The sequence below is a fragment of the Bacillus rossius genome, chromosome 1 (assembly GCF_032445375.1).
Source record: "Bacillus rossius redtenbacheri isolate Brsri chromosome 1, Brsri_v3, whole genome shotgun sequence".
NCBI lineage: Eukaryota > Metazoa > Arthropoda > Insecta > Phasmatodea > Bacillidae > Bacillus > Bacillus rossius.
This window is the reverse complement of record NC_086330.1, coordinates 307,497,172-307,509,251: the sequence shown is the minus strand read 5'-3', so window position 1 is coordinate 307,509,251 and position 12,080 is coordinate 307,497,172. Positions and strand designations below refer to the sequence as shown.

Here is a 12,080-nt window from a genome sequence, read left to right as displayed (position 1 = left end):
TTTCGTGGCACCCGCTAAACGCAGCGGACTGACTCAGAGCCTGATGCAAACGGTGAATGGCTTACGGCAAGTTCTTACGAGATGGTGATCCATCCAAGCAAGTGAATGAACTCCTGCACTTACTGCAAGTCCAGGTGACATGTCACGTCCCTACTACAAGCGCAGAACGATCTTCAATAAAAAGTACATTTTACAAAAGATTTAGTTCAATGGACAGGTCCCAGTCCCACAGTTTAAACGTAGAGTTTATTTAGTTATAAAGCAAAATTTTATAATTTTAGTCTACTACTTAAAATTGAATGTTATCGTTCTCCGCTTGTAGTAGGGACGTGACATGTCACTTGGAATTGCAGGACAGTGCAAGACGTCGATCACTTGCTTGGATGGATCACCATCTCGTAAGAACTTGTAGTATTCCAGTCACCGTTTGCATCAGGCACTGAGTCAGCTCGCTGCGTCTAGCGGGTGCCACGAAAAGAGTGTTCGGTTCAAGGGCCCAGCTTCGTCGAGCTTCGTCGTAAATTTGCACAATTACTCAGCTTGCACTATAACTATCATCGATGATCACTTGTCAGTGCACATATTTAGCCTGCACCGTGAAATAAAGGAAGTCCTAGATCTACATCATCCACTCCGATGGTTATATATCTCTCTTACTAACCTTAAATCAGATCATCAAGGATTTGTATTTTTAATGCCATAAAAATATCGTTAATGCTGTATATGACTAGAAGTTTTATGTTGAATGGTTAAAACATTGGTACTTCTGAAGGAAACTCACTTCTTCTGAAGGGAAAAAAATGTAGAATTCTAAAATATTAGTATTTTACGCTTTTACGAGTGGTTATGTTAGGGGTATGTATTATAAATTTGTGACTTCATGAGAATGGCTGGTTAGGCCAGGTCAGCTAAATTGAAAATAAAAAAATCTTTTCAGTATTTTTAATTTTTGTTTAGAAATTATCAGTTTAAAATGAAGATAACGTATAAACAGCACTTATAATTTTACTAGGGGTTGCAAGGCACCGTAGGCGCTCATTTAAAAGTGACGAATATACCAAAAAACCTTCATTTAAAATACACCAAATTTTTATTTAAGTTAAATTAATTTTAATAAAGCTCTTTTTGTCACTAAAGAGTCAGTGTTGAGCGTAACTATATACATGATAGTATTTTTAATGCAGCCAAACTCTCTTAAAGAACCACCAAAAATACTTTTTTAAAAAATGTAATATAAATTTATAATACTCCAATTTCTTCGTTACTAAACCTATTAAGGACGATCTAGACATCTTTGCTGCACGTTTTTATCCTAAAATAGGTGCTACAATAAGCTAGTGGCGATCTTAAATGACCTTTAGAACTATGCTTTGGAATGGACAGGCTTCCCGCAAAAAAGAATGGCATTCGATTGTAAGTAATTAATAATTTTACTCTTTGATGTATCTACTGTGTATGGATGACTTAAAATCATTTTCTTTAAATACAATTATATTATTCCAGCAGGCTTTCTGATTTGCACAGGAGAAAAGAATTTATTGAGACAAGATATCGTTTGTAGTTATATAATGGAACAAATATTGAGGAATATTTGTTGAAATCACGTTTATTAGTTCAAATAATTTTTGAAATAAAATTTCTTCAAAGCCAGTATGTTATGTCAAAGCGGTGACGTCATCAAATCAAAAAGACTGTTTTTGAAGTTACTGTCTAGAATCACGAAAAGGAAAAATATAAATAATTTTACCACAAAAAATTAAAAAATGTCAAAATCAAAAGAAATGAGAAGACATGCAAGATATTAAAATTTATTATATTTACGTATCGATAACAGTTTATGCATTATTTGAATGATTCTTGCAAGAAAAAGGAATGTTTTATAACATTATGTTGAAATAAGCCATTGCGAGTTTACAAGCCGTGTCATAAAGAAAATTAGAAGAACGGATAAACAACGAAGAAAACACAAACACATGCGCAGGAAACAAAGCCCCAATTAACTGAAGTCAAATGTTAAATGCATAGAAAGCAATAGAGTTCTGTGGAACAAGATAAAAAAGAAAGAAAAAACACAGCACTGACAAACCCATTGAGCCGACAACGACGAGACGGTTGCCACAAGAACAGTAAATGCTGACAAACATACACCTTGAACAACAATGAAACACACAGTTCAAACTAGCAATAGCATAGGTTTTGTATAATTTTTTACATCATGATAACATTTTAGCCCAGTAACAATTTTTAAGAACTTATCTTTTTCTGGCCGACTGTTTTGTCGCGCGCGGGTAATGCTGGGTACTGGTGCCTGAGAGAGCTTTGCTACCGAGCAAGTTGCAGATGTGTGTAAGGGAAGTGTGTTTGTTGCAGTGTCTGATCAGCGGCTGGCTCAACCACTACAGCTACAGATGTCAGCCGGTCGACTACTCCACCAGCCCGCTAGCCATGAGGGTGAGTGTATCCGTCTTATCGAGCACGCACACTCTCACAAGAGTGGTCACTTCTAGTTTCACCTGATACCCTCACACCACGCGCTCTCTCTCGCCAGCTGTGCGACGGGCGATTGTGAAAACGGCGAGGTCACAGGCACAGGATTGCGAGGTAGAGGTAAACAAACAAGTCGTGGGTTCAGCACAGAAGGAGCCCGTACGCGGTCTCTGCCCAAGCTCCAGTGTGAAAAGTGAGAGAATATCTGAGAGATCTTGCTACTCCTCCTTCACAGGGGAGGTACGGCAACTCTGTCACACAGCTGGGAGCAATATTAAAATTTTACGAAAACAAAAAAAAAAAATATGTTGCTTTTGCTAGTCTCCTAGCTGGATTTTATGTAGTTTAACGTTTTGCATAAAATGCTAACAAAATACTAGCGGAAAAGGGGAAGTATGATTTCTGTGACACACGCGCTTCCAAAATAAATAATTTTCTCCGAAATAAAATGTATTTGATTTATTAAAAAGGCAAAAAAGAACCACCAATATATGCTAACTGTATATCCCCACACACATCCTTTTAAAACCATCTTGTAAGCAACTTGCTTCAAAGACCAACTTGTGTACAATATATAGTTATAATAAAAACTAAAAGACAGTTATTTACGAAGGCCATATGCCTACAGCGTTCTGACGTATTTGAAACAACGACACAAAAAGACAAATTAAAATAAAGTTACACTGGCAATACACAACTTTCGCTTCTGCAAAATGGTTTTGTTTCGCGTAAATTTTAGTATATTACTAAATCAACTAGTTATTTAAAATTATTTATTTCGTTTAGCAAGACGTAACAATTAAACATCAAACAAATTAGACGCAGATAATGTGTGCATGCCCAAGTCGAAACTTTGTCTGCAGTAAAAAATAATAATCGGGTGGGTGGTTCAGAAATCCTCTTTGTTTCATACAAAAATTGAGTCAAAAATTAAACTACTGCTTGTGCCACCTCCAACTCTGCGATGTCGAGCGAACTTTAAAAATAGCAGAGATACCTAAAAAAAAAAAGGCAAGTCTGTAGGCTAAGAGGGCTTTAATCAGGACAAACATTCCTATAAAATATCTTTATATTGGCAATGTTGTATTAAACAAGAGAATTTACCGTTCGTTATTGTCTCGTGGTCAACTGGGTGCAATGGCGTAGTTGATAAAAATCAGTAATTTAATACAATTTCCAGAACGTTCGCTATTGCAGTTTTTCACTGTTTGTCAAGGAAAAAATTCAAGAATGCAAATTTAAAAATAAAATGAAAACAAACCCTTAGAGAACCAGCTTCAATCAGCTATGTCAAACAGATAAATCCAACAATGTACCTAAAGAGGTATTATGGACCACACAGACGAACACATTCAAACTTAGTATCAATTCCGTGGAAGTAATTTAGTCAAATAAAAAAAATAACAGTACAGACAAACACAGTACAGACAGCTTCAACAATAACAGTAAATGCAGGTAGACAACAAAACCTGGACAACAAGGAAATACACGACCAGAACGATGAAGATAAACAGATATCATGGACAACACAATGACGACAGAGTAGGTTTCCTATGACAAAACAGTTGCGACGTTTCGATATCCTATCAGCCTGTTTGTGCCTGGTAACGGGAACAGATTCTAGTTTATCTGTTTGACATAGCTGATTTAAGCTTGTTCTCTGTAAGTTTATTCGTTTTTATTTCTTAATTAGCGTTCTTGAATTTTTTTCTTTGATAAACAGTGCAAAACTGAAATGGCATATGTCCAAAAAATAGCATTAAATCACAATTTCCCATTGCATGAATCATTTAAAGAACGTAAAAAATCAGTAACATCTGCAAAATGGTAAAGTAACCTGAACATAAAATTGCCTAAGCTTCTCTTTTAAAAATAACCAAATAATTAGAATGCCTCTTCAGCCTCCTCAACAGTTCACTGAAAGTGCTGCTGAAGTACTAACGCAACCAAAGTTAAGAAGGCATTATATAACCCAAAAATACTAAAACAAAATCATCAACCTCCTGACCTTTCCTATTCTCATTGGCTATCCATCAAGCACTTTAAAAAAACTTGTGTTAGTAAATATATTCAAAAGTTAAAATAAAAAAAATGTTCTAAATAATATTTGCGTAGGCCTAACTAGAAAAAATATTCAAGTCCCGCCCGCAATACTCAAATCCTTCGTAATTTTAGCCTTTTTGATTTATTCAAAAGTTATTAAATGACGACACCAAAATATCTATATATAAAGTTAAGGTTTCTCAGAACGCGTTCTAAACTTATTTCTCCACTGGAGTTACCATGTCCGAGGCACTTGGGGAAGGTAGTAAATGTCTGCACGCACTGTAAAATGTTGGCACAAAACAAATGGGTGCTTCTTGTCCCTAGCAGGTGGAAGCTGATCTTACACTCCCGGAAATATGTGCAGTTTATGTTTGGGTTTACGTCGATGAACTTTTAAAAATACCTCTAACAATTTTTTTATTGACTGTAATGGTTAAAAAAAAAGATAGTTCACCAATATCACAGTTTATAACAAACATGCACGATGCTTAAAATAAATCAGGACTCTGCGAGCACAGTAAAAGGTCTTTAAGAAATATTATCATTCGTGCCAAAAAAGTGTGTGCGTGAAGTCCACGCGTGTCAAAGTGAAAGTTCTTGCTTATGAGGTCGCAATTCAAAAAATTATAGGCAAGTGTGCAAGTATGCAAGTATGCAAGTATCTGCCCGTCTCCTCCTTTCCCGGTTCCCCAAACACGTACCTAACTGTTCCCCACATGCGATCGGAATTTTCGTTATCCTCGAAAATTGTAGCATCACCCCCCCCCCCCCCAATCCTCCCAGCAAAGAAGTTTCACTTGAACAAGTAATCCTTGGCCCAATAAACAATCTTCGGTTGGGACCTTAACATTATAGGGTGACGTTTACCTTGATAAAAAAAAATGTAAATTTCGTTGCTGCCGCGTGTATGTCCAACACGAGGCATGGTGTCAGGCCCGCCAACAGTGGGGATGTTTCACATCCCACACTCGCGCGCAGTGTTCCCACCTGTCAGCACTAGCGCGCAGTGTTCCCACCTGTCAGCACTCGCGCGCAGTGTTCCCACCTGTCAGCACTAGCGCGCAGTGTCCCCACCTGTCAGCACTAGCGCGCAGTGTTCCCACCTGTCAGCACTAGCGCGCAGTGTTCCCACCTGTCAGCACTAGCGCGCAGTGTTCCCACCTGTCAGCACTCGCGCGCAGTGTTCCCACCTGTCAGCACTAGCGCGCAGTGTCCCCACCTGTCAGCACTAGCGCGCAGTGTTCCCACCTGTCAGCACTAGCGCGCAGTGTTCCCACCTGTCAGCACTAGCGCGCAGTGTTCCCACCTGTCAGCACTAGCGCGCAGTGTTCCCACCTGTCAGCACTCGCGCGCAGTGTTCCCACCTGTCAGCACTAGCGCGCAGTGTTCCCACCTGTCAGCACTAGCGCGCAGTGTTCCCACCTGTCAGCACTAGCGCGCAGTGTTCCCACCTGTCAGCACTAGCGCGCAGTGTTCCCACCTGTCAGCACTAGCGTGCAGTGTTCCCACCTGTCAGCACTAGCGCGCAGTGTTCCCACCTGTCAGCACTAGCGCGCAGTGTTCCCACCTGTCAGCACTAGCGCGCAGTGTTCCCACCTGTCAGCACTAGCGCGCAGTGTTCCCACCTGGCAGCACTAGCGCGCAGTGTTCCCACCTGTCAGCACTCGCGCGCCTCCTACCAGCGCCTCTTGCCACTGCGCGGTGGCCGTCCGGCGAGTGTTCGAGACTCCCGCCAGGTGGCAGCGCAGGGCCACAGCGTGAAACAAATTACTATCAATATGTATAACTTACCTAAAGTGTCTTTAAATACAAACTAAAATCTCACACCAATTTTTTTTTTTATAAAAACTAACGTAAAACACAAGTGATTTAAACTTTTATCAAATAACAAACAAAAATTAAGCTAACGTTTTGGCCAGGCAAACAAAGAATATACCTAATTTGAATTGCAAAATAGTGGAAAACTTATTTAAAGCTCTTGTGGCGAGAGTTCTGTGACATTGACCTTTGTAGCTTGAACACAGCCGCAGGGAGCGGGTGTCAGTACCTACAGTGTATGGGAAAGAGAGTATTCGAGGATGGGGGGTCACGAATAAGGGTTTCCCCCCTTTTCTTTGGTAACCCAGCGCTCTTAGCGTTAGCCCTACCGCCCTGGGGCCCCCACGGGCGTGGATGCGGATACGCCGCATACGCAACCAGGAAGAGCGTTAGAGCTTTTGGCTATGCAAAGGGACTGAGGCTACCCATCTCGGTTTATGCACCACCTCCGGCCCCCTACTCCACTCAGCTAACCATGGATGGGGGGTAATAAAAGGCGATTGTGCAAGTGAGATTGTGTTAATGAGGGTGTTTTAAAATAGAGCGTGACGGTGATGCTGCGGTGTTGCAGATGGCGCGCGGCTGCTGGTGGTACTACTTCTCCAAGTTCACAGAGTTTTTCGACACGGTGAGTGCAGCCACATTTAGAAACATATTGTCATGTTCTGTGACACGGTGATTACCACCCTGCTAACTCACTTAATGTCCAGCAGTGAAAGTGCTTCGGTTAGTAATCATCTAGTAGTAACAGTGCATCTGTTGAACAGCATCCAGTAAAACAGTGTGTCAGTAGAATAGCCTTCATTTGTAGTATTGTGTCATTTTTATAGCATCTAAAGGTGAGTCAGTATGAAAGTATTCCCACCCCCCTCCCCCAGAAGGCACTGCAAACCTACCACCCAAGTCGGTGGAATACACAAATAAACAAAATGCAAAATAGGGTTCAGTTCTCTATCTCACCGATGCTGCTCACCTACCTGAATTTATTTTATAGGTTCACGGTTTGCATCAAAATATAGATACAAAAATACCATCAAGGAGGCAATAGGATAGGTGTAAAATACCCCCATCCAAAAGAAATGAAAACTTCAAAATTAACTTAACTGGTTTCAACCAACAAAGAGCTAAATATAAAAAAATGTTGGTGGCAATTTCCCGCCACACACATCATATACTAACCTTATAAACAACGAATAACTGTTTTATCAAACCCGAGTGAACTTATAAATTATAATACACATATTTCCTAAGGCGGTGTAGCTTATTATTCAAAATTATAGTACAAAAAGATAATAATACGAAGTTTAATTATTTATGCTACTAAACATAAGATTATAAAATAAATTTCTGTTTCATGTAAATCTGTTGACTTTAAAAAGTAATCTTGCTACTTCATGTCATTCTGGCTTGTACTAGAACTCTATCTTTGTTCAACAATGAGAATTTCACAAGCTAGCAGAATCTATTTATGTATTTTTGTAATTTTTTTTTAATTTTAAATTTTTTTTTATTTATTTTTTTAAATATTTTTTTCCTTGTAATTTTATGATATCAAAGAAAACGTGTGGTGGTTTTCTCCGAGTGCATCTGATTATACATGTCAATATTATGATGGTTTTCTCCGTGTGCTCCTGATTATTCCTGGCTAGGCATCTTATGGATTTCTCCGAGTGCTCCTGATTATTCTTATCAATATTATGATGGTATTCTCCGTGTGCTTGTGATCATTCCTGTGGTTTCTTCAAGTGTTTCTGGTTATTTCTGAGAAACCGCTCTCTCCATGATGGATTTTTTACCTAATGAGACATGTCATTTTATTCAGAGTTACATTTAATTCGAGAATTTCTGCTACTAAATCAGCACTTGCGATATTTTTTTTATCAGGTGGAATTAAAAAATAAACAACCATTACTCAGTCAAATAATAAGCTCTGAGAAACACTAACTGGAAGATCAAACTTCCTTCTCTTTGGAGTCTAGCGAAGCCATCCTTCTTTTGCGATCGTTAGTGAGCATCCCGCATCCCGCATAAATGAAATAAATATTATTTACCTGCAAGCGACACGTGGCGAAATTTGTTGTTGAAAAGCAGAACTACTTACAAAAAGCACCTTTGAATGAGATAACTTAACTCTCGCTGATGAAATAATTAAAAAATTGTATTTAAGTAATGGTTATTAATTTAAAACTCTTAGTTTGCATCTGCCATTAGTCGTAGAAGCTAACATGTACCCGGGTACGATGTCTGAAGCTGTATCAAAACGTCATCAGTGTAGATACTGTAGCAAGGTGTTTACCTTAAGAAATAATGCTAAACGACATGAGATAAGCGAGTGTAATTTGGGTCCTTGTCAAAAACCATTTCATTGCAGTCAGTGTCAGAAATCCTTTGGTAGAAGATATTACTTGGATAGACATTGCAAAACCTGTACAATTAAGATGAATAAAGATAACGAAGACTGGGCTTCAACATCGCGGAAGTGGAACGAAGGCGAAAAAGCTAATGCTAAAAATACTGATCAAGATCAAGATAATAATTTAAAATTTAAAACAAACGAAGAAAGATCCAACCACATTAGAAATGAAAAGATATTAACTCCAATATCTAGTCGTCTCCATGAAAATGTGAAAGATGGAGAACCACCTGAAGCTTACAAAATCGAAGACTTTGATGAATCATCTGAAGCTGGCATGATTGAAGATTGTGGTGACACATCTGAGGCTGACATGTTCGATGACTGTGCTAACACATATAAGGCTGACATGATTGAGTACTGTACTGAAGCACCTAAAGCAGGCAAGATCGAAGACTGTGATGGTGGTCTGAGACCAAAACGATGGAAACGACGTAATAAAATAAAGTATCCTGATTAAGCTTGTGATGCTGACATGATTGAAGCCTGTGGTGACACATCTGAAGCTGACATGATCGATGACTGTGCTGGCACATCTAAGGTTGACATGATTGAATACTGTGCTGAAGCACCAAAAGCATGCCAGAGCGAAGACTGTGATGGTGGCTTGAGACCAAAACGATGGAAACGACATAATAAAATAAATTATCCTGATCAAGCTTGTGATAATCGCTGGCACGATGACGAAAGTGACCTTGTGGTTGGTGTTAAAACGAAAAACACCAGAGATAATAATATTTATTATAAACATGCAAGGATGATGAACGTAGTAGAAGAGATTGATTATACTTCATGGGAAGATCCTAACATATTGGTTGACAGGCTAAGACTACAACATGGTTCGCTTTGTGCAGGAAACTATTCGAACATTAAAGAAATATCCTTCATACTCAAAGAACTGAGGGAAGCTGGCTACATACAATAATGGTTTAAATTAAATTTATGTATATAAACTTGAAGATAAATTAATATATATTTTTTTCGAGATGGTATCTACCACTTCTCGAAATCTTATTTCTAAATAAAACTTATAACTTAAAGGTGTAAAAAACGTCACCACTGCCAGTCAAAATGTATACTTATAAAGACATGTAAGTAATCATGCCAAGTTCGATAAAAAAAGGTAATTGAAATCAGTTGGCTTTGGGCACATTTGGAGCCTTTTGGAGCTGATGGAGCATTTGGAGCCTTTTGGAGCCTTCGGAGCCTGTTGAAGCATTTGGAGCCTGTTGGAGCATTTGGAGCCTTTTGGAGCTGTTGGGGCATTTGGAGCATTTGGAGCCTTTGGAGCTGTTGGAGCATTTTGGAACCTTTTGGAGCCTTTTGGAGCCTTTGGAGCCTTTTGGAGCTGTTGGAGCATTTGGAGCTGTTGGAGCATTTGGAGCATTTGGAGGTGTTGGAGCCATTTGGAGCCATTTGGAGAATTTGGAGCTATTGGAGCTGTTGGAGCATTTGGAGCATTTGGAGATGTTGGAGCATTTTGGAGCATTTTGGAGCCTTTTTGAGCCTTTTGGAGCCTTTTGGAACATTTGGAGCCTTTTGGAGCCATTTTGAGCTAAATACATTTTTTATTTTTCTTGAGGATATCAGGTAGAACATAATCAATCAGCTTACTGATGAAGTAACAACGTACGGACCTTTAAATTATAACTTGTGGCTTGACTGTTTATATGGTATATCTTTTCCGTTCGAGGACCTAGAGAAGTCCTCTCAAGACATCGACCGTTATCATTTTACAGTTCTGACGATGTGAAGCAATCTGTTAAACATGGTATCCAGAAACTCTGCCAAGAAGAGGAGGACTATGTCAGTAAAGGATCTGGTTGGTCTCTGTCAAGTATAAACCGATTGGAGCTAAGATTTAGTCATTTCACACCGATGCGGGACTAATGATTATAAGATTGCTGGCTTTCGCAACTGATCCTGTAGTAGAATAGAAATTTTGTAATAAATATTATGTTTGAGAAAAAACTTAGGTACAGTGTTTTATTTTCGAACCTGTAATTTTTGAGGTATTTTTACATACATTTTTTTTGTATCGCCCAGGGGTCGAACCAAATATCGATTCAATATGTAAAGTAATGTATGATTTTTTCGGTGAATTTTGGAATTTTTCCCGAATTTCTAGCTAAATAATTACACGATTCCAAGATGGCGGTCGTAATGGCTTATAGGATGATGGTTGATTTGGAAACTTTGCTTCTTTTAGGACTTTGATCATTATTTATTAAAATTATTATTTACATAAAATTAAATGTTTTGCATCGTCTAGGGATCGAACGAAGGACAGGAATCGATCGAACCAATCAGTATATTTATTGCCAATTTATTTAATGAATTTTGGAACTTTTCCCGAATTTCTAGCTAAATAATTACACAATTCCAAGATGGCGGCCAAATAACAAGATGGCGGGTGTCACAGCAATAATAATAAATGATTACTGCACTCTAGCGGGTACGAATTAAACTAACGTGGTGTCAGCGCACTCTAGCCGACGATACAATGATGATCGCTTCCAGCAGACGAGGACAAGATGGCGGACATGACGTCATGCTAACTGGCGATATATATGCTATTAACAAAGTGGTGGGGGTCAGTCTACCTGCAGCCACCACGGGGGAATGATCGTTCGCCATTTTTATTTTTTTGCCCTCGTCGGGTTCGAACAGAGGACTTCGAGCTCCGTGTCGTAAATGTTTTTTTTTTAATATTTTTATTAAATTTTATTGATTGAATTTTTTATAATTTTTCAATTTTTTTTTTCATTAAAATCGGATAATAAATAAAGATATTAAAGATGGCGGGCGTAACGATAATTGTAACGATGACGTCATAATCCAAGATGGCTGGCATGGCATCCTAATTTTCAAGGTCATGACATCGGCGGCTTAAAGCGGCTAGCTCTTAGGACTTTTAAGCCGCTTTTAGGAATTTTCGTGGTTTCTAAGGTAAAACGACTTTTGAGGATTTTCGAAATCCTAATTTTTGAATTGTGGAATTTTTTGAGAATTTTTGGCGGAATTTTTTTTCCAAAAAAATGGAAATTTTGGCGGATTTTGAGGAATTTTGGGCAAATTTTGCCCAATTTTGACTAATATTGAGGGTCAAAGGTCAAGGTACTACTTGTCCCGTTACGCTGTGTCCCGTTACACTCATCCAAGATGGCCACCGTGACGTCAGAATCAGAGATGTGGCTCGGCACCTCTGGCACCTCACCCTGAACCCTGGCGCCGGAGACCCATTCATATACTACTCACGTTGCCAAATAAAATTTCTTCATAAACAGTCCCTACTATGTGTTCTTGTCTGGTAAAG

General features: G+C 38.9%; 1 protein-coding gene across 2 annotated transcripts in view; it reads left to right on the top strand.

Annotated features, from left to right (window-relative positions):
* Window positions 1-12,080, top strand: part of LOC134527876 (very long chain fatty acid elongase 7-like) — a 144,804-nt gene that overhangs the window by 95,659 nt on the left and 37,065 nt on the right. For both annotated transcript variants that reach the window (XM_063360862.1, XM_063360861.1), the window contains 2 exons: window positions 2,371-2,451; window positions 6,923-6,979. In XM_063360862.1, the coding sequence (XP_063216932.1) occupies window positions 2,371-2,451; window positions 6,923-6,979 (138 nt within the window). The remainder of the gene's footprint in view (window positions 1-2,370; window positions 2,452-6,922; window positions 6,980-12,080) is intronic.